The 22,954-nt window shown below is 38.9% G+C and overlaps 1 protein-coding gene across 11 annotated transcripts in view; it reads left to right on the forward strand.

Moving 5' to 3' along the window:
• The window catches only part of MAST4 (microtubule associated serine/threonine kinase family member 4), a 569,167-nt gene that overhangs the window by 490,913 nt on the left and 55,300 nt on the right, over window positions 1–22,954 (forward strand). For all 11 annotated transcript variants that reach the window (XM_057539992.1, XM_057539993.1, XM_007175996.3 and 8 more), the window contains 6 exons: window positions 3,358–3,427; window positions 9,369–9,447; window positions 14,711–14,868; window positions 16,835–16,910; window positions 18,750–18,959; window positions 22,747–22,848. In XM_057539992.1, coding sequence (XP_057395975.1) covers window positions 3,358–3,427; window positions 9,369–9,447; window positions 14,711–14,868; window positions 16,835–16,910; window positions 18,750–18,959; window positions 22,747–22,848 — 695 coding nt within the window. The remainder of the gene's footprint in view (window positions 1–3,357; window positions 3,428–9,368; window positions 9,448–14,710; window positions 14,869–16,834; window positions 16,911–18,749; window positions 18,960–22,746; window positions 22,849–22,954) is intronic.

Below are 22,954 nucleotides of genomic sequence, written 5' to 3' on the forward strand. Positions count from 1 at the left end.
AAGACCTCAAAGATTGACTTCTGCCTATTTAATCTGCTAATCTTCTAATTTCTCCCTAAGGAAAATAGAGGAATTTTCTGTAACAAATGACAAAAATGTCTAGAATACTCATCTACCCTTTTCTTCTACTATTACTACCACCCCAATTCTCTCTGAAAGTTCCCTGTTAATGGGACAGTCTACTCACATTGGAAGCCTCAGTCACTTTTAGTCTGTAATCTTTTTCATGACTTATTTCTAATCCATCACCAATTACCCTTGGTTTGCTCACCAGAATATCCTTTCTATTGGCTTTCCATGTCCTAATCTAGCTCCTTCTCCTCGGCAACACATCTGTCCACTCGGCATACTCATGCCAGCTTAAAATCTCCAGCATCTCTCTTGCATCCAAACATCTCTTAAGGCCTTCCACTAGGTAGTACCAATACATGTAGTTCACAACTCATTGGCCTTACCAGTCTGAATTCCCTGCTTGTAGAGAGCCTGTCTCCACTGCATTGCCCCGCTGTGTTTGGGTTGATTCTGTCCCCTTCCTGAAGTCCTTCCATTCCTTCTCTTTATCTCCAGCTTGCTGAACTGACCTCACATTAAGCTATAGTCTCTTGTCCTTAAGGAATTATCAGTCTAGTTCAGGCCACCTTCATTTTCTCCAGTATCCCATTGCACTTAAGGGCCTTTGTGATAATGTGGGGGTGTGTATTTGCATTTCAACTAGCTCTTCAGTGGGACATGAAACAAGAAGAAAGATCTGTGGTTAGTAAGATAATAGGAATGGCTCTATAGCTTGGAGTTGAGGAACATTGTTAATGGAAGTGCCTGGAAAGGCAGCATAGAATAGGAAGGCAAAACCCGAAGACGAGAAATGGTTAATGGTAGCCCTGGGTTTTTTGTTTGTTTGTTTGTTTAAAAAGCAGAGTTAAATTAACCTACCTCTCTATCTCTATCTCTGCCCATTCATCCTCAAAGGGATGGTCCGCCATGTATTATAAGATGTTACACAGCTTCCTGGGGGACCACTCCTTAAAATCTCTAAAAGTGAACAGGTTTTTAAGATAATTCCTTGTCTCTCCCTCCTTCAGAGTCTTAAAAACATTTAACAAGTTCTCTCTAGTTCTGGTTGATCTCATAAAATCTCCAGATATAGTGTTCTCTTTACAAAGAACACAGGGCTAAGAATTTGGTGCCAAGTTTCACTGGCCTTATTATTTATTCTCAGTGAATAGGGTAGCAGGGATTGTTCTCAAAATGCCTTGGCTTCAATCAATTGTTTTGTTTCTCCTCATAATTTACTGGTGGTTTGCTCTATGTGGGGTGTGAGGAAAGCGAACGTTTTTTTTTCCCAAATAAAAACAAAATCGACATGGAGATTTCTGGCATTTGATTTGTTTCCCTTTAGAAACAAGATTTCTAGCCATCTTGAAATCAAGACCTTTTAAGGAATATGAAGAGTGATGCACAAACTAAATTGGGGAGGGGAGCAGGGGGAATGAAGGCTGTTGGGAAAAGTTCAAAGAACTTAATTTAGCTGTGTAGATAAATGGACAAAAAGAGTCCTGGATTACTGGATGGCAAATGCAGAATCCATTTCTCTGGGGGCCCAAGGAACAACAGATGCAAAGGCATGATAAATTTCATTGCTGCAGGCGGAAAATGCTTCCTGATTCTCTGTCCTTAAAGAAATGGGCTTTTCAGTGCTTCCCAGTTAAATGGCTTTAATTGTGCTGTCTGTCATAAACTTAATGGCATCTGTTGATGCCATCACTATAAAATCTGCGACTTTAATTGAAAAATTTCGGTAGAGGTGTAGCCAGTCCAGAAGTCCTCAAGGTAACACTGAAATTATCCACTTTAATGCGTTAATCTATTCTTTTTGCACACAGGTAATAAATTGTTTACCTTTATAGCTAGGTACTGACTTGAAGGTGCCGTCTTGTATTCCTTACCCCTAATTACAATTGTCACTTCCGGTAAGAAATCAGTAATGTGGCAACTGGCTTGTTGTTAAGGATTAAACATGTCTTCTTGATTTATTTTCTGTGTTTCAAGAACATACAGGATTAGTTTGCCGCCTTTCCTAACCTCCTTATTTACACCAGCTACAGTCCCATCCGGTCCTCAGGAAATTCTGCCAACCTAATTAAACATGCAGAGGGAAGCAGGGTGGTCTGGAGTGCCCTGAACCTCCCCTCACCTGCTGCCTGCCAAGCTTTCTCAGTGATCAGTAGCAGGTTACATGTTCTGATGGGGAAAGTAGCGAGTCCCCCAGGAGCTGCCACTTTACAGTAAGCAACCCATGCTCCACCTGCCTCCAGAGGACTTGGGGAGGACACCCTCTGCCAGCCTCTGTGTGACTGTGGCTTTTAAAGGCTGCCTGGCCAGTCACCACCCAGCTGCTTAGGAGCAGAGAGACTATTGAAGAAAATACTGATAAGGGTTAGTCCTGCTGGGCCACTAGGCCATGCTGAGATAGAGCTGGATCATTTGAGGAATAGGTCTGAACTGTTGGGTTCTCCCCAGTATTTTATGACTTGTTCTGACATTTCTCCCTTTAAAATATGTACTTTGAAATATGAGGATTCATTTTTTTTTTTTTTTTTTTTAAATTAATTAATTAATTAATTTATGGCTGTGTTGGGTCTTCGTTTCTGTACGAGGGCTTTCTCTAGTTGCAGCGAGCAGGGGCCACTCTTCATCGCGGTGCGCGGGCCTCAGTCTCACGGCCTCTCTTGTTGCGCTCTCTCTTGTTGCGGAGCACTGGCTCCAGACGCGCAGGCTCAGTAGTTGTAGCTCACGGGCCTAGTTGCTCCGTGGCATGTGGGATCTTCCCAGACCAGGGCTCAAACCCGTGTCCCCTGCATTGGCAGGCAGATTCTCAACCACTGCGCCACCAGGGAAGCCCCGAGGATTCATTTTTGAGAACTCAAAATTTTATTTCGGTTTCTGTAAATAAAAATATCAAGACTGCCTCCTTAAAATGGAAAGCCTCACCCTCCCAATTGAAGCATATACTTCTCCATCCATCCTGCTGTTGGAAATGTTAACATCTGGAAGAGTAGGAACCAGGACATTTGTATATTCATTATTCTGTAGGACTGAAATATTTAGATTGTTAAATATATGGAAAACTGCTGGTTGGTGATGTAGGTTTGTTTATTCATATATTACACACTTGGAAAGCTGTGCTGGAAGCTGACCCCCTGTCTCTGCTCCAGGTAAAAGTAAAACATTTTTTGAGGAGATGGACATTTTACGAAGGTGTACAGAAACTTACTACTAAAGAGAAGAAGGTTTTGGATGTAGAAAAAGATACAAAAACAAAGTCATGATGTCAAGTTTTTTTCTTCTTTCTCTCTACAGGAAATAGCCCTCAAGATAGTCCAAGAAACTTCTCCCCCAGTGCCTCTGCCCATTTTTCATTTGCACGGAGGTAAGGACTTCTTGGGAGTAGAATAATGAAGTGTTACGTGGAGAATCCCATCCCCCCACCCCACTCCCTCCACTACCCTTTAGAGCTATATGTACCTCTCTTGGTCCTTCCTAGATGGTGGGCTCTCACTGAGGGCAGGAGAAAACCATTTCCACCTTTTCTCCCATCCCCAGTGCAGTGTCTCATACATGCTTTTGATGATCAATAGATTTTTACTGAATTATCTGAGCTTATATTATAAGGACTTGATTCACCTATATGTCTTGGTGCAATTGTTTTTGTTGTTGTTGAAATACCTTTTTTTTTTTTTTTTTTAATAAAAATGACGTTACTTGGCATCACAAGGTATAAACTCTAAGACGCCTTTCCTTGAGGGCACCAAGCCAGCAATTTAGTCATCTCCCTGAGATAAAGCCATGAGGATGTTTTATGTTTTCTCTTCCTATCTTAGTTAGAATTGGACACCAAATATCAAAGTTATATGTCTCATATCTGGGTCAGTGAGTCATGAGAAAGTATTGTTGCTCAGAGGACAGTGGGCATATGATCTATTATCAAACCTTTTCAGTTCTGGATCTTCTACTGTGATTTCTCCCAGTCAGAGGAGTCTACACAGCCACCTCTTCTGTGTTCTGTGTGTGGAATTAGTGTACTTCACCCTGTCACATTCAAATCTTCACCTTCCTGGGTTCCGTCATCCCTCTCAACATGTATATACCCTGCCTTCTTCCACCCAGGAAAAACACACGGAAAACAAAATTACCCCTTTAGCTAGGTTTCTGCATATTCAGAATGAATTCATTTTATGGTCTGCATGTCATAGATATTTGTTTATATATATATATGTCTGTGTATATACATATATTTTTTTGGCTGCGTTGGGTCTTTGTTGCTGCGCGTGGGCTTTTCTCTAGTTGTGGCGAGCGGGGGCTACTCTTCATTGTGGTGCGCGGGCTTCTCATTGCGGTGGCTTCTCTTGTTGTGGAGCACGGGCTCTAGGCGTGCAGGCTTCAGTAGTTGTGGCATGCGGGCTCAGTAGTTGTGGCTCACGGGCTCTAGAGCTCAGGCTCAGTAGTTGTGGCACACGGGCTTAGTTGCTCCGTGGCATGTGGGATCTTCCTGGCCAGGGATCGAACCCGTGTCTCCTGCACTGGCAGGTGGATTCTTAACCACTGCGCCACCAGGGAAGTCCCTGTCCTAGATATTTGTTAAATTTTCTTCAGAGACCTAATCATACCTTGAAATGAATAAAAGTAGCGTTTAATTAAGACACATAGGTAGGTTAAAAAAAATAGATTTAACACGTGTTACTAACGAGCAAAACCTGTAGCGTCTTCACTGTCATTTGTCAGCATTCAATGCATTTTATATAACTAAATCCAGAGAAAAGGATCTGCTTGCAGCATTTTCGGAATTCCTGATAATTAAGATTCTCTTGTAAAATCACACATTCCCCACCATATGGTAAATGCCTATGTGTACCAGGCCTCCACCATAGGGAGGACACAAGAGTAATTAAGATGTGATCTCCAAGGGACTTCCTGAGACCGATACCCCGATTTTCCCCAATTCCAACTTGGATACTTTCGGTGCTCATTTTAAGCACCATAAAGAAAATGTGACAATTAACTGGTCCCACAAAGCCTGTGTTTGTTTGCCCAATGAATATTAATTCACTGTGGTGGTACCATTCTAAGTGAAAAGGGAAATCTTATAAAAACTGATTAAAAAAAATAGTCTTTAAAATACATTTCTCTTAAAAAGGGAAGGCCTTTAATTACAAGTAGAAAGAAAATGCAAATCTCATTATAGCCCGCATTTAAACGTGACTGAAATCAGTCTTTTAATCCTGCCAGATTTATAAAAACGAAGATAATCTAATAATTAAGTGGCTGACTGGAGGACAGATGAATCTGGTTTCTATGCTATAAAAAAAAATACACAAACCCCTAGGCATGTTAATTTTCAACAAATAAACCATAAACCGTAACAGAAGATTATCACAGGAGACCTCTGGTTCATTTTGCAGGAATTTCCAGATGGAACTCCCTCCACACTCTTCAAAAAGCATTAATTTAGATTAGGACATGAGTGATCATCTTTTTGAACTTTTATTCAAGTAAATAGAACCCTGTGTTTGCTATGCAAACTCAAATTGGCCTATTTTTATTTGACATCAGGCATCTTTCTCTTCCATTTTAAAGTTGATTTTTCATTCAAGAAACATGGAAATTCCATGGGTCTCCATTCCCTACCATTTGGCATGCATTTCTGAGCCTTTAGGAAGTAATGCCATTTGGGGAGTCCCACATTTTATCATTTTGTATATTCAGTCCAACAGAGGGGAGAGATTGTCCTATTTTAAAAATTATTCTTGGGTGACAGGATAAAGGTCAGACTTATTAATCTTTTCTGATCTTACTTATAACGTGATAATTTACCCCCCAGTAGACATCCCCTGTAAAGTTGAATTTCAGACTGGGAAATAGGATGACACACACTTGCTTTCCATATTATCTAATAGGTGTTTGAGAGCAAAATTATCAAGTTAGTTTTTTAGTATTGAGTTAAAATAAAAGGATGAAAATGAGCATCATAGTGTAGTAGATTTTGTCTGGAGCAAGGAAACATATTGTGTTATTTGCTAATCACTGTGATGATGCTGGTTTACAATCCATCTGATTGTGGAGTTACTTAACGTTTTATTCCTTGGTGGTGGTAAGATGGAGGTAATGACATTGTTCTGCCTTCCCCAGAAGTTGTAGAGGTTTAGGTAACATAAGTTGCTTTCACTTTCATTAGAAATGTAGAGAGAGGCACTTCCCTGGTGGAGCAGTGGTTAAGAATCTGCCTGCCAATGCAGGGGACACGGGTTCGAGCCCTGCTCCGGGAAGATCCCACACACTGCATAGCAGCTAAGTGCGTGCGCCACAACTACTGAGCCTGCACTCTAGAGCCCGCGAGCCACAACTACTGAGCCCACGTGCCACAATTACTGAAGCCCATGCGCCTAGAGCCCGTGCTCTGCAACAAGAGATGCCACCGCAATGAGAAGCCTGTGCACAGCAACAAAGACCCAATGCAGCCAAAAATAAATAAATAAATTTAAAAAAATTTTTAGAAATAAAAAAAAAGAAATATAGAGAGAGCCCTGAATAAATGTTGTGGATGTCTCCTAGCTGTGTAGCTGTTATTTATCAGGTTAAATCTCAGAATATATTTCCGTAAGCAAATTACTGGAACAGACCTGCCTGCTGAGAGGTCAGGTCATGAGGCACTTGTTGAGCACTGGTGGGCAGAGTTACTCTGGTTGCATTATACTGGCATAGTTCATCTTGTTCCAATATCAGCTAGACCATAAAATGTTTCACACCAGATGACTGTAACAAACAAACAAAGAAATCTTCTTCCTCTTCATACAGTTGTAATAGGGACTTTTCTTTCTTCCTTTGTTGTATACCATATTAATCTAACTTTTTGTGGTTAGTGTTGAAATGATGTGGGTTTTTTGGGTTTTGGGGGGTTTTGTTTTTGTTTTTTGTTTGCCAATCTCTTTGTATCCTGTGTTCCCATCAGATGTTTTTCCCTTCTTACTTTTTCATTTAGTGTAAAATTAAGGTTTCCACCCACAAAGAAGGCACTCTTTTCAAAAAAGCCTTGTTGCTTTGGCAAGAATATACTCTTGTTTTCAGGTAACATTTTACTGGTAGCTGCTGCAAAGAAAAGAGAACATTGTTAGTAGGATCCAAATTATACTTGTGTGATAGCTTTCTTCAGAAAAGGGCATGCTCTCTCTTAAGCACTGTCTATAGCATATATAGGAATTTCTGACGTGCGGTTGTCATGGTAATGAAAATGCAATGGTCCTTTGTGCTCCATTTGAGTAAATAGACACGGACAACTTAGGGAACTTTATGAAACATAACTTATTTCTGGTCCGTGGCTGAACAGAGTACTGAGCATATTCTTGTTTAAACATCTTTCTAGTTATGTGTTTTCCAGAGTAAGCAAATGTAATTTATGCTTCAGAACTAATAAGAACATGTCTCCTCTTGGAGTTGTTCATTCATCTGAAATATGTTCATTGATACCTGAGGGAAAGGAGAGTTAAGGAATCACAAAGCAAGATCATGGTGGGGGAAATTGTGTCCCTCACTCTTTCCAGAGATTAGTTTCTGATAATTGCTATTAAACAGACTGAACAAGTCCATTTAAAAATTGGAGGTGTTTAAAATAGAAAGTCCAGGAATGGGTTAAGTCTTTAATAATTAGGCAAATAAACTAGAACCAACCTGTGTCCATTTAATTGATGGTCAGATGTCTTTATAAGCATGTTTTTAGAATTATTTTCTTTTAACATTTTCATAAAATTATTTCTAGAGAACATGTGATTTATTTCTTTTCATTCCTTTTATCTGGTATATTTACAAACATCTTATTTTGCTTCTTTTTTAAAAAAAAAAACATACTTGATTCAAATGTACTCCAATCGTGGTCACAGAAACGACAGGTAAATTTTACTAAAATCTTAACATTGTACTATTTCTGTGATTTGTCCACCTGAATTTCTCCATTTTGTCTTTGTGGACCATTTGCATTTATTGGAGGCAACATCCCTGGTGGCCTATGATTGTATTCTCCCTTGACTATAATTTAGGCTAAAATGTCAGTTTTTTATATAAACATCTGATTGTGACATTTCTCAAAGTCAAGTCGAATGCTGATGAATTCCCTGACTTCAACTTATTGTGAATGTGTCTGTGGTAAATTTGGTCTACTCTTGTCTCTCATTTGGTAAATTAATCAAATCATGTGTTACAAAAAGTCTACATATGATCCTGCATCTAAGAAAGCAGTATAGCTCTTTAGAAAAGTATGTGTTTCCTGTATTCCTCGTGGCAAATGTGTGTATATTTGTTTTCACACTGTTATGTGATTTTGAAGACATAGTCCACTCAAAATTGCTAGTAAATTAATGGTTCTGGAATGCCAGAGATTTCAGAAAATTGACTTTCTGGTGTCCCCTTGCCTTAGCAACAGTGTTGTCTTTACTACTTCAGCAACTCATCTGAGACCCTTGTAATGACTATAATTCATAGCCAGCGTTCAACCCAGAAGCTATCCATCCTGTTACGACTTGGAGATAAAAACCATACTCTGTTAAGACTCCTGACAGCTTTGCCTCTATGATTAGGGCAGGTAACCCTACTCTTTGCATTAGGTTCTATCACTAGTGGCGAATTTTCATTCTTCACTCCCTGTCACTGGCTAGAGCTGGGCTGCGTACTCATAAACCCTGCAAGAGGCTTTTGCTGGAACACTTTATAAAGCCAGGTCGTGTCAGAAGGTATAAGAACTCTTAAGAGATTCTGTGCACAAGGTCAGTCACTTTCTTAGTGCTAAAATTATTTGCCACTTAAGGATTGAGCCGGTCTTGAGCCCCCTGATCCCTTCTCCCCTCGGTGTGATGAGTAGGACTGCTCCCTTGAAAATAATAAGCAGAAGTCCTGAGGATGCAGTGGAAGTCCCCACAGGCTCTTGTACCGTGCTGGAATTCAGGCCCTTCCAAAGATCGTGGCCCCGGTTATCAGTTTCCAGATAAGAGTGTTTTTCCTCTTCCCTTTCTGTTTTTAGTCATCTGAATCTGCTGAGTCTGACTGATGTAATTATCCCTGGTATTCATTTTGTCCAAGTGTATTAGTGAGAGATCAATAATATGGACCACCCCATTCACTTTCTACTTGTTTGGGTGTATTGATTCACTTTAAATAAAAGTCAACCTACTGTATAATGTTTGTTTACTCTGGCCCTTGCTGAACATTTCCACATCCTCACTGACTGTGTTTGTGTCATTTGTTCAACTAAAAATACTCGGTTTCCCTGGGGTTCCCATGTAACCGTACTCCAGCGTTGGCCTAAGCTAATCTCACTCTCTCACCAGGACTGATGGACGCCGCTGGTCCTTGGCTTCTCTCCCCTCCTCTGGCTATGGGACAAACACGCCCAGCTCCACGGTCTCTGTAAGTGCCCGACTTTTCCTCTCTCACACCCCAGAGCTCTTACATAGGCAGTGCTTTCTCTGGGTGCTTCCTGATAGGAAGGAGAGGATAAATTCTGCATGTCTGCCCTTCAGAGTAGGCAACACATCAAATGATGAGCTGACAAACATTAAAAGGACATACTTTTTGCTGCCGGCTTTTAAACTATGATGCACAAGTTGAGTGAGTCCCCGGATCACCAGTTGGGAGGAGACTGGGAGCTTTCCTTTTCATACCATTTGGTGTTTTGGGTGGGAGGAGGAAACACAATCTGGTTTCATTGCTTTGGTTCCATGCCAGTGATATTAGTACTGAAAATGCCATTAAATTTTGATCGCCTGGGTCATTTTTTTCTTGTGTGGCTTAGGTGCAGAGTTTCGTTTTGTTTTGTCAGTTTTTCTCATTCAAAGGAAAAAAAATGGCAAGCCTTAAATCTGTGCCTTCTGGATAAGAACTTTCTTTTAAGGAGAGATTAAAAGAACTTAGTAGTAGATTAAGATCAATAAAGAGACAAGATGAAACCATGAAAATAGGATAGAGGAAGAAGGATACTCTTGCTGCAAACTACAACATTTCAACAGGAGCCCTAGCAATTACTAGAAGTGATTCAGTGGGTCAGATACATGCTTTCTCAGTTTAAATTAGTGATGTTGTGGGATATTTGTCTCCACGGAGCTTTATTTATTTATTTTTTTTACTTTTTAAAAATTGAAGTATAGTTGATTTACAATGTTGTGTTAATTTCTGCTGTACAGCAAAGTGACTCACTTTGCTCATATTTTAGATGTTGAAAGCATGGGCCGCCCACAGTGTGAAAATGAATGCTGTAATTGATTGACCAAAAAGCAAAAAAATAATTTTCAAATTTTAAGTGGTGTTCTTCCCTAGACTCCTAAGTGTCTCCGATTAGAACCCAACCACCAGTAAACAGAGTACTTGTCTCTTTGGTCTGTGGCTTACTCGTACGTACTCTCATTGAATCCTCCCCATGCCCCAAACGTGTATCATGTTCCTTGACTCTAAATCCTTTTTATTTTTACTGTATCACCTTGCTTTGCCCTTCAGTCAAGTTTTATTATAGTTTGGATACAGAAATTTCTCCTTTGCAAGAAAAATAGGGGAGAGCACAGGATCTTTCTTCTTTCCATCTCTAGTAAATCATACGTTATTTTAAAAAGTGAATCTAAAAAGCAAAGGTGAGCTACATAGAATTGGACCCCATTTGGTACAAATTACTTTGGAAATTATATTTGTATAAATACTTATTATGTGTTAGGTACTAGTCTCACTACTTACAATGCATTGGCTTGTTTAATTGTAGAAACATACCTCATAATGGGGTTGTCATTACTGTCATCATTTTATGGATCAAAACTCTGAGGCACAGAGAATGAACCGAAGGGCTGTCTACTAACCCCCTTATCGTAGCAATAAGAATACAAGTAAGGGTTCTAGGCGCTTGGCTTTTTTTTTAAGGAATTTACAAGGTATTTCTTAAATCAAACCTGATAATTAATAAATCTGACCTGGCCATCTGTCATAATGGAATCACTGCTGTACCTGACTTGCATATATGCCTAAAGAGAAAGCTTCCTGAGACAATTTTTAGTCACACACATGTATTCTGTGTTTCTAACAGCTTCTGCCCAGAGGTAGGGCAGTTTTTCTCTTAAGTGTTTATTTTATTGAAGAAGGTAGTATCGTATAATTGTTGATCTCTTATTCCTATTTTTCCCTTCAAACTCGAATTTTCTTTCAAAATTAACCTTTTTACCAAAAGACCAAAGGAACTGTTAAATTTGTGGAGTGTAGGTTTTGTTGCCCAGAAGTTTGGCTATTTTTTCTCCTTATTGGTTATTGATAAAAATGCTAATTGAAAATCTAAAATGCTGCTTCTCGTTTCCCCCAGTTTCTTTATGTTCTTGCCCTTCAAATATTAGGGCGAACATTGTGCAAAACTGCTTAGGAGTTGCATTTTCTTCTTTTCTAAATCTAACCTGAATTACTCTTAGAGTCTCATTTCCTGGGTTAACTGGTTGTGATTTAGCTAATTAGAAATGCATTTTAGTTGTTTCTTAAGATGAAAACACAGAATATGTACAAATAAGTTACAAACACTTTGAAAATGCAGCTTCAGTTTTACAGATAATTGTTGTTAGCTGAATTCCAGAATTGCTAACACTGAAAGGTAAATGCCATGTCTTGATCCCTTGGATATTACGGAAACTGAAAAAATTCGCAAGTGTTAAAATGCTCTATTCTGAAATTGGAAAGATTTGGTTATGTGAAGTTAATCAGTCCTTCCACAGAATATTTATGATTGCAGCTTCTCTTAACTTCAAATTTTGTAGTTAAAATTAATTTGCGGAGCTTTTCCAAGATAATATTCAGAACATAATTTTTAATTTGAATATAAGTAATATGGAATTGAAGCAGTAGGAGGACATCTCCCATGTATTTCTTACCAGATGAATTATTTTCTGCTGAGGGAAAGAATGGAAATACGAAAATAAATACCTATAAATATGAGATATGACTATAAAATAATATTACTTTTAATAAATAACAAGTGGAAATTACACATGCATATGGATACTGTCCCTTGCAAAATGGTTATCTTCAGAGACTAAATGTTTATTTGAATGATACCATTACTCAGAACATTTTGGGGGAGCTCTTCTAATTGCCTTGAGAACTAGAAGCACAGTTTTTTTCTGTACATCTTCACTCTTTGAAAGTGGATTTGATTTTTGATGTAGTCAGAAGTCATATGCAAACTAGTTGGGTGATGAGACTCACTGGCACCACACTTAGAGAACATACTAGAAATATAAAGTCATGGGACTCAGTTTATTGGGAAATTCCCAAACTCATTCTTGAAACTCTAGTAAAAGTGCTGTTCCAAGGATGCGTTGACCAGCGGAAGTATCTTTTCAGTAAGTATATGAGGTCCTGAGGATGACACCTGCAGCCTCTGTTGGACTCACAGGTTCTCCTCTGAGTTCCTGACCTCTGCTGAAACTGACCCCTGGACTTCTCTGTTGTCCGTTATTGACTCACTTTTGGGGCCCTGTTTGGTACCTTTTGAATCCCCGGGCCATTTGGAGAGCCTACAGTTGTTCCCAGTTCCATAAACTCATCTCGGCGTCGCTTGGGTTCGGTGTCACCCTTTTGCCATTTACACCTTGTTTGTTCCAGCTGAGAGGAGAGAAGCTCTCTCCCCAGAGAAGCTCCTTGCCTCTCACTTCTCTAATACTTACTTATCCCACCTCCTCATTCATTTTAACATATCCCCATCAGTAAGCCCAGAGCACATTCCCTATGGAGTTCAGTTATATGGTATAACCACAAAATTTTCATCTTAGAGTTAGCACGTGTTAATATTTTGTTATATTTGCTACTGCTTTTTGTTAAATAAACTTTTTAAATAAATTAAACATTAAAATACAACTAAAGTCCCTCGCACCCATTCCCTTTCTCTTCCCTCACTCCACAGAGGGAACCACCCTCCTGAAGTAGCTTGTGTCCTTGCCATGCAAGCACAGGTCCGTAGTACCTTATGTGAAACTCTTGAGCCTGGTGTGTTTTTGGAATTAACTTTCACATTTTAGAAAGGTAACATGATCCTCCCTGTACTGTACATTACAGCCCAGCAGCAACTGGGTCAGCAGCTCAGAATCAACTACATTAATATTTCTACAGCAACCTGAATCAACATTCATACTAAGTGGATTAAATACATATTTTAAATAGCTTTCCATCAGTTCAATTAATGCTTTGCCACCAAAAGGGATTACTGTATACTTATGAACAAACTTCTGGGTTTTGGGGTTTTGAATTCTTGGATTCAGAATTGTGGACATTGCTTTACCTTTGAGACATATGTACAAATCCTTAATTCTGTTTTTCTATTTGCTCATTTCATCATCTTTGCTTTTATCGCTGCTGCTTCTCTTCTGCTGGCATTGATTTTCTTATTCTTTTACTGATCTCTTGAGTTGACTTAGTTTATGTGTGTTTTGTTTCTTTCTTTGTAGTGACAGTATTTAAGACTATACCTGTACTTTGTGAATAGAGCTTCGGTTTACCTCATAAGTCTTTCTAGTAGTGTTCTCATTTTTATAGTTTATAAAGTAATCTCATTACACTGTAAAAAGTCCTGTTTATCTCAGTATGTACTTAGAAGGTGTTTTATAATTTCAAGGTATAAGGATACTTTTAAGCTTTAGTCATTAATTTCTAGTTACTGCATTGTGGTGCTGCAGTGTTTATGAAGTGTGCTCTTAGTGTGGCAGGTTTGTTTGTTTTTTTTTAAATAAAAAAACCCTGCTAGAATGGAATACTCAAATGAGGGATATCTTTCAAAATATGCTTATTCTACCTGTGTTTCCATTACTCAGACATTTCTCATCTCTTTTGTTAGAATGCTAAAAGAGTTCACCTCTCAATAAAAACAAACAAAAAAAGCAATCATTTTGCTTTATAGTTATATTTCTCAGATTGATTAAAAACAGCGTTATTTAGCCATTCACCTTTTCTGCCTTACTTTGCTCCAAGTGGTGAGTGACAATTTTCAAAGAGCAAATCTATATTCAAGGGATAAAAAACTCACCACCATTGAAGGTTTTTGTTTTTTTTAACATAAGAAGCCTAAGCCAAAGAAGACAGAAAGAGAAAATTCCAATTTTTAAAACAATGGCATTAGTAAGACAAGTACCTTCTTTATCCCCTCCCCTTTTTACCCAGGACACATACTGATGGAAATTGCATCAAAGGATAGCATGATTTGTAAAGAGAGATCCCATTACCTATTTATGACCATACATCACAGAATTCATTTTATGTTACTTACCTAAAAGTCACAGTGTTTGTGGCAAGTGGTAGAAGCAAGGGTACCATGTGAACTCATCTGTCATTTAATGAACCTAAATTCTTACTCCAATTGTCACTTTCTTGCTGTGGCTTTGACTGGGTCCTATCCATTTTCGGAGCCTGGGTTTTCTCCAGAGAGTAAGCTTTGTTTTGGGAAATTATCTTATAGACAAATGAGATGAAATATGGAAGCCATTTTGACCTCCCAGAGACAACATCAAGGTATACATTGAGGCACTAGCTATTGTAATTATAACATGGAAAGGATGTAGTATAAAATGGTGATATAACAAAATTTAACGCTGCGATCTCATATTCATTTAAAGAATTTCTTTTTGAGATAGTCGTAAAACCTCACTTTGGTTTGTTTCAGTCATCCTGCTCCTCCCAGGAGAAGTTGCATCAGTTACCATATCAACCAACACCAGATGAATTGCACTTCTTATCGAAACATTTCTGTACCACCGAAAGCATCGCCGCAGAGAGCAGAGGCAGGAATACACCCATGCGCCCCCGTTCCCGAAGTCTGAGGTTTGTAGCCCTGATTGAAAAATTTCAATGACCTGGATAATCTCTTTTCAGCCATTTCAAGGGAAGACTTTTGGTCCTGTAATTCATATATGTGTTAATTAATTTATGAACTACTATATATAGTTTTCCATCTACACGTGATATTGTGAATTGCCATTGAAAGGCATCTTAGTATTTTTCTTTTAAATTCTTACAATTTGCTAATTGCTGTGGTAGCAGTAACCATGATGGACTGCAGGGACCACCTAGAGAAACTTCGAGCCACTGGAAATTTCAAGACCATCTAATTATGGTGCTACATCAATTAATATTTTACGAGGAAGAGGCTTGGCTGAAAAGGAAGGACAGCATGTTCAGGTTCACATGTGGAATTCAGATTCCACTTTACGAAAAGCCACCCAGATCTTTCATTCTTTCTTCCCATCACAAGTCTTACTTTCTCCAGGATTATGAGCAAATTGTTAGGAGTTTGTATCCCTTGTATTTTGTGGGTACCGTATGTAGTCCATTTGACATTGAGCAGAGCCAGTTTTGTTTTGGCCTTGTCTCAAAAAATTACGTATATCACAGTTTGGCTCTTCAGGAAGCAGACTCCAACACAGAGACCAGGATGTTTATTAGGGAGTGCTTGGGAAGTACATCTGTGGGAGGTGGGGAGGAAGCAGGGTTGGGCAGAGGGAGAAATCTAGCTGCAGTGCAGACCTGACAGCTGCAGCCAACCCCACAGGAAGCTCTAGGGATGACATGACCCATCAGAGCCGTCCCTCTGGGCCAAATGGCCCTTCCTTTATATCCCTGCCTCAGTCCTGGAATGTGGTACCCTGGGTAGGACATGGCCTTGGGGGAGGGGGCTCTGTAGCTGAGGCCATCCCTGAAGGAACTGGCAGCTGAAGCCTTCTGCAATCCCAGCAGCTGGACAACAGGCCCTTCTCTGCAAGGGGAGCAGGGTAGTCCTTCTTCAGGTCCTCCACAGTATGAGATCTTCATGCTGTAGAGCTGGTCCGCTTTGACATATTAAGGTTTATTGTAAAACATAGTTTGTCAGGTGTTCAGTTGAGCATCAAAGTTTTCTGAGAAGGGTTTTCCCTTTGTACCCTTCTTATTTAGTGTCATATAGTAAGTGCAGCTACATGGCATAACTGTGTTAGATTATTTTGAGATATGGAATAAAAGACCAATTTTACGAATTCATTTAGAGCTGTATTCATTCAATACATATTCATTCATCGTATTTTACCACATGGGTGCCATTTTTGGTTTTATGAAAGGAGTTCCTAGGATATCTACCGCAAGCAGCTATGTCCTCTGAGGAATATATAAACTCACACGGAAATTGCCTGACTGTATACCACTAGGAAGGAGCAGGCACCTACTGTTGGAATAGAGAAAACACAGAGTTGTATGCCTGTGTTTCGTCCTGTACGCAATGCCTTCCTCAGCATCCCAAATAAATATTTGCCAGGCCAGAAAATGGATTTCAGTGGTGACACCTGTGCCATGGAAAACTCTTAAACCTCTTCAGTGGTACGTGGCAGAGCGCAGGTGTATGATGAAAGTGTGAAATTATACAGTTCAGCGTGCCCTAGATGTTGCTGTTTGTAGCTACCCTGTCTTCTTTTATATTGCAGTTCATTAATTGGTTTCTAGAACCATGCAAACGCATGCTACATACAAAATATAATCGCAATTTAAGAACGTTTTCTGAACCTTTATATTGTAGCTATAATTAATTTGCAGCATTCCACTTCTGGGGCTTTCTTTATGAACACTATTCGGGGTTTCTGTGTGTTTGTGAGTATGTATGCATGCGTGTGTGCTAATGACTGATTTTGTAGTTTATTACCTAATATACTTTTCTTACAAAGACTGCATAGTACTTTTGATGCAACCAATTGTTTATAAATGAAAAGCTTATTTTCATTTCATGCTGTGGCAAGTTTAAAATGGTAATTTGCTTTGCTTGCAGCCCTGGACGCTCTCCCGCCTGCTGTGACCATGAAATAATTATGATGAACCATGTCTACAAGGAAAGATTCCCAAAGGTAATGAGTTGAATTGAAGATGCCTACCATCTAAACAAACGGGCAACCTAGGTTTAGTGTCTGTAAGGTGTTTGTCGTGGGGAGTAATGGTCCAGTCCATTCATGACTCTCTTTATAAAATAGCACCATAGCCTTCTTTAGAAAGATAAAATCACTAAACATTTTTAAAAGCTGCCGAGAACTAGCCACACAGTCCGTGGGCTGAACTGGCTGTAACGTGAATCCCGCTGGTTGTCCTACCCACTGGGTGAGTCTGGTGAGGTACTCCAGAGAGCGTCAGCTTTGAAAGGCCTCTGGACCCTGGTTCTCCTTCTGCCTGTGTTCTAGGCCTGCTGCTGTATGGTCAAGCAGAAATTGTTTTTCTTCCTCAGAAGCCTGTAAATTGGTATGTGTCATGAAAGTCTTTTACTTTTTTCGCCTGATTTTTCTTTTCTGTGGCTTCCAATCTCTTTAGCAATCATACGTCTAACCCTCTCAACTTAGAAGGAAAGGTCCAGTTGCAGTGTTCCCTGTTAGACCAGCAATTTGGACTGAGCCAGAGAGGCCTTGGCGAAGGGTTGTTGCCGGATGCCCTGGCTGCAAGGAGCTCCCGTCACCTCGTCTCCACAGCTTTTCCACCAGCGTGTTCCTACACGTGTGGGAGAAGCAATTTCTCCATTCTGTTCCTGTCCCTCCCCCATCACCTTTGTAACCCTAGGCAATAGAGCAAAAGGAAATCTTTGGCTTCATAAATCAGGAGTAGAGTACTTATTATTTGTAATGAACTCAACATTGATGTCATTGATTACAGCCATTTTAGCCATTCATCACATGTCACTTGTTCACCAGGGAAATAGATCCTGACTATACTAGTTAATACTGGTTAGGATTTTAGAAGGGAACAGGAGGCAGAAGGAGTCTCCCAGCATGTACAATTAATGCAGGCAAGGAACATTGATTAGGCAGTCGGGGATCCCAGAGAATGAAATAAAAGTTGGGAAGGAAATTTTAGATTTATGTTACCAAGAGGATCCCCTTGGCCATTTGCCCATGATGTAGCTTTTTGAGGTGTGAGTAAAGATGGTAGAGGATGCTTGTTCCTAGTACATTAAAACACAGCCAAAGGAACAAACTCTTGGCCCACCCTGTGGAACTCCAGCAACGATCCTGATTTTTGAATAGGTAAAAACAGAGCTACAATATTTGATATTTTTGGCAATCTATCTGAAAGAGCCCAAGATCTGAAATGAGAACACAGCGATTCACAGATACTGAGTTATTTGGAGAAGCTTACATGTAGCACTTTACATTTGATAGGGCAGAGGAAAAAAGTAATTATCACCCTGGGAGATTCAGTTTCTCCTATATACCTCAGATCTTTTTCCCACATAATGAGGCTGCTGCTGCTGCTTCTTCTTCTTCTTTCTTTTTTTTTTCCAAATAGACTTTATTTTTTAGGTTCATGGCAAAATTGAACAGAAAGTACAGAGTTCCCAAATGCTCCTGACCCTACCCATGCACAACCCCCTCCCATCAACATCCCCCACCCCCAGCCCAAGAGTGGTCTATTTGTTATAATCGAGGAACCTATACTGACACATCGTAATCACCCAAAGTCCATCGTTTACATTGGGATTCTCTGTTGTGTGGTATATTCTGAGGGTTTTGACAAAAGTATAATGATATATATGTACCATTATAGTATCTTACAGAAGGGAGGCTTCTTTTAAATTTAATTTCTAGAATTCTATTTAATAACTTGTGGAGGTCTCTGTAAATGCTAGATAAATGTGACTATTGAGTTGTTTACGTATATGTTTCCTTGTATTACATCCGTGTGTGCCTGTCATCTCTAAATAGGCTACAGCTCAGATGGAAGAGCGCCTAAAGGAAATAATCACCAACTACTCTCCGGACCACGTCCTCCCCCTCGCAGATGGAGTGCTTAGTTTCACTCACCATCAGATTATTGAACTGGCTCGTGATTGCTTGGATAAATCCCACCAGGGTCTCATCACCTCACGATACTTCGTTGAATTACAGCACAAATTAGATAAGTTGCTACAGGAGGTATAGACCCTACACCTTATAACGTTTTCTGATTTGTTTTGCTTTTCCCCTGAAACAAGAAAAATTTTATGAGAGCATTTGCTCAGCAAGTTTTAGCCATGAGACAGAGTTCATATTCCAGGGAAGCGAAGAGGAAGAAGAAAAAAAAAAATTGATCGCTACTTGCTGTGAATTGATTCTGGTCAACATTTAGAGTAATAGAAAGTTAATGTTAATAACCTTTACAGGAACCTTGGGTCCCAACAATCTATGGCTCTAGGATAAGTGGATTGTGAAGGATTTTGAAGCAGTGATTTTTTTTTTCCTCCTTAACCATAAAGTTAGAAATTGCCTGAGTGTATGTACATTATTTGATGATGCTATCTAGTTCTAATATCTGGAAAAGCTAAATGGAAAATTGCTGGCTTCTTCCAGGCCATGTATCCTGTTAATTAACCTGCAGGTGGTGTTGGGTAGTAAACGGCAACTTATATTTTCATTAGTGTCAGTTTTTCTTCTAACAAAATATCCAATTTCTAAAATGACAGATAAACACAGGCCCCTTCCAGGCCTAACACTTGCAGCCCTAGCTCCTGATAACACCCAGGACAGGAAGGGAGTGTGTATAGTGGAATGCAATTAATGCATAATATTGCTGTCCTGACTGAAATTGATCAGCCACAGCCTACAAGTAAAACCTATTTAGCCAATATATTTGGATATATTGTATTTCTGTATCCCATCGGTGTACATTATGCCCATGTAAATAAAATCGTAGGTGGTTTTCTCTAAGCATGACTGTGTAAATAATTGCATGGAACTGAAGGAAAATATTGGCATCCTAATTTTCTAGAAATCCATCTGTCCTTGTGCACGCTGAATTTAGCTGTGGCAAGATGAGGTGATCCCTCTCTCACTTGCAGCCACCATTCTTCCTCCCTTTCCCATTCTAAACCTCCCAACAGTTTTCTATGCTCCGTTCCCATTTCTCACATTTCAGCCTCTTGCAGCTCACTAAGGGAATGTTTCTCAGGCTGTCTTTGGATGAACACATTGTCTTCAGGTTTTGTTGTCAATTTCCAATTTGTCATGGACCAATTCTACTATAAATTATGATGAAAATTAATTTACCTCTGTGAGATACTTCTTCCTTAATTCCATAGTTCAGTCCCAGGCTATTACCATAATTACTGGTTAAGTTCTGTGGTTCATTCCTTCACAGGCATTCCCTGAAAAGGGTAGAACCCAAAGCTGAAGCTATTTACATTGAAATCCCCCACTTAATTTTGTTTCTGTATGATAGACTTGGCAGGTTGTTTCATGGCAACTAAAAAAACTTAGGATTTCAAAAATCATCTGAATGCACCATGTAATAGATTAACATTGTTGACTTTTAGAGAAATTTCTCTCTTGGGCAGAGAAGCATGTATACGTGTGTAACATAAAGAGCATTGTCAGGTTTGAATGAGGATGTTTTCTTGTTTATTTTCACAGATAGACATTTTCCTTCAGTCCTTTTGTGAAAATTAAAACTGTCTTCAGAATCACATTCACAATGTCCTTCCAGAGTTTGGAGCTAACAGGTCGCAGGGGAACTTGCTCCTTTGGATAGAATCACATTGTGAGGCCTGGCTTTGCCTTCCCGTCGATGCAATTATTGTCAGTTCCCAGCCATGACATTGTGTGCCTGTCTAGCCTGCCTCCCCGCCACTGTTCCCATTGTCAATCCTTTGCACACTCAGGCCAAGTCCCCCTGAGGTTGAGTAGCTTGATTTAACTGATGCCTTTTTAAAGTCCTGAGGTCTAGGTCAATTCCAGAGGAAAGCTTTTATGTCTCCATTCTTTTCTTCACTTAGGTGTATTTAGCCAAAGAAAATAAAATGCACAGGAAGCTATAACCTACTCTCAAATCTTAGTCTCAGTATTTTTTATACTGGCTAACACTTAAAATACAAACACAGGGAATCCAGGAATGCTGGAGCTTGCTGCCGACAGCCACTAAACTATTTCTCTTCTCATGCTGAGTGTGTGGTTCTGTTTGGTGTTGTTTTAACAAAGTTCCCATCTCCCCTATTGATAGTAGACAAAATAGTATTTGTATTAGTATAACTCATTGTATATTTTGGCCTTGGTTGCAGCTGATAATTCTCAGAAGTAAGAAGTTGGAATGAACTGATTATTTTTACAATTTCTGAAATGGAATTTGTATAATCTGAGCATTTTTAATTTTTTAAGATATAAAGATCTTGTTTCTCCTTGAAGAGACCACCAAAACATGTTTAGGCTTTTTAGATTTTCTTTATATGCCTTAATTTATAAAGCAGTAATTATTATAGTAAGAGGATTATCAATCCAGAAGTTAGGTGGGTTTTTTTGCTGCATCTTTAAGGTTTTCTGTTTAGTTTTGATTAAGGATAAACTATAAAAAAGACATATAACCTTATTTCTTGGCATTCACTGTATCTTCCTAAATCCGTTTTTGTTACAAAACAAAAAATGAAAAGAAAACTTAAAGACAGTTCAAGTATTATGTATGTCTCCTCGTACGTGTCCTGACATCCTTACTGGTTATTAGAACCTATAGTTATAGTTAACGGTTGGTTATCTTTAAACACATTCTATTGTACAGTTATTCACCAGTGGTCATCTTCTCTGTGTTTTTTCTTTTAAATGTTAGCTTTTTGGCTTTTCCTGTATATGGTTTCTCTACCTACATTTTGGAAAGTTGCCTTTGATTTAATGACTTAAATTTAGTAAACATACTACTTCTAAGTATAATCATTTTTCATAGATTTGGTCTGACACTTTTTATGGGCAGGCTAGTTCTTGGCAGAATAAAGCACCTTCAAGAATGACTTTAAATGTTTATTACCATATCTATGAAATTATATTCTATTGCACCAACATCACCTTGATACTTTTTTTTAATCCTTGAAGGAAAGCAAATCATAAAAATTAAGAAAGCCTGAAAGTGAGCATGTGTAGAAGTTTATATTTAAACTTTTAAACCTTTGGTTTTATATCTGTCTTGATACAGATTTACCTCATTTCTTCAAAAAATATTGAAAATTAAAATGACTGTTAATAAACTAAGTTCTGTCCTCAGGATATCTTTTGTGCTTAGATTTCACATGTTAGGCAACACGTAAAATAAAATTTTAGAAGATTTTGAGTCAGTTAAATTTTACTGAGTTGAGTATCTAGGTATTATTTATTCATTATGTGAAATCAAATTCATATGTATGTATCCAAGTACAAACAGTATTCACCTAACATTTGAAATAAGCAGTGTACAACTTCTTTCATATTATGAAATAACTAACTTACAGGCTAATAGTGTTGTATATATAAAACATATTTCATGAATGTGTTAAATGCCCAGGTTAACAAAATCAGTCCTTCACTATGTTAGCCATTTCATACATTTAAGAAGTTACGTCTGGAAAATCAAGGTTCCTCATCAGCTGCCCACTCTACTTGTACCATGTACTCAATGTGTCATAAACTTTTAATGTCTACTTCACTCATGGTTCACATTGAGAGCCCTAATATTTGATTTTTAACACAGAGAATAAATCAAAGTTTTGCAATTAAAATTTAGCTGATAGACCTGTTTGTAGATAGATATAGACGTTTAATAGTGTCCATTTATGTAGAGATAATGTCTGCTTATCAATCTTTTAAAAGTATTTTCTAAGTCACTTAATTTTTGATATTTGCAGTTATCTGATTAGCATGCTTTGCTGATTTTCTTTCCCATTTAGGGGAGCAACTCTGTCTCATCATTCTTTTCACTGCTTCCTTGTAGGCTCATGATCGTTCAGAAAGTGGAGAATTGGCGTTTATTAAACAGCTAGTTCGAAAGATCCTAATTGTTATTGCCCGTCCTGCTCGGTTATTAGAGTGCCTGGTGAGTTGCCCCTCGAGGTGATTTTGTTATTTATTGTTAACTGTGGGAAAGCAGGGTCCACCAGAAAGCTCCAATTGCATTTGGCTTCAAAGACAGAGCTAAATAG

Source organism: Balaenoptera acutorostrata, chromosome 2 (genome assembly GCF_949987535.1).
Source record: "Balaenoptera acutorostrata chromosome 2, mBalAcu1.1, whole genome shotgun sequence".
In the NCBI taxonomy this organism is placed as follows: Eukaryota; Metazoa; Chordata; class Mammalia; order Artiodactyla; family Balaenopteridae; genus Balaenoptera; species Balaenoptera acutorostrata.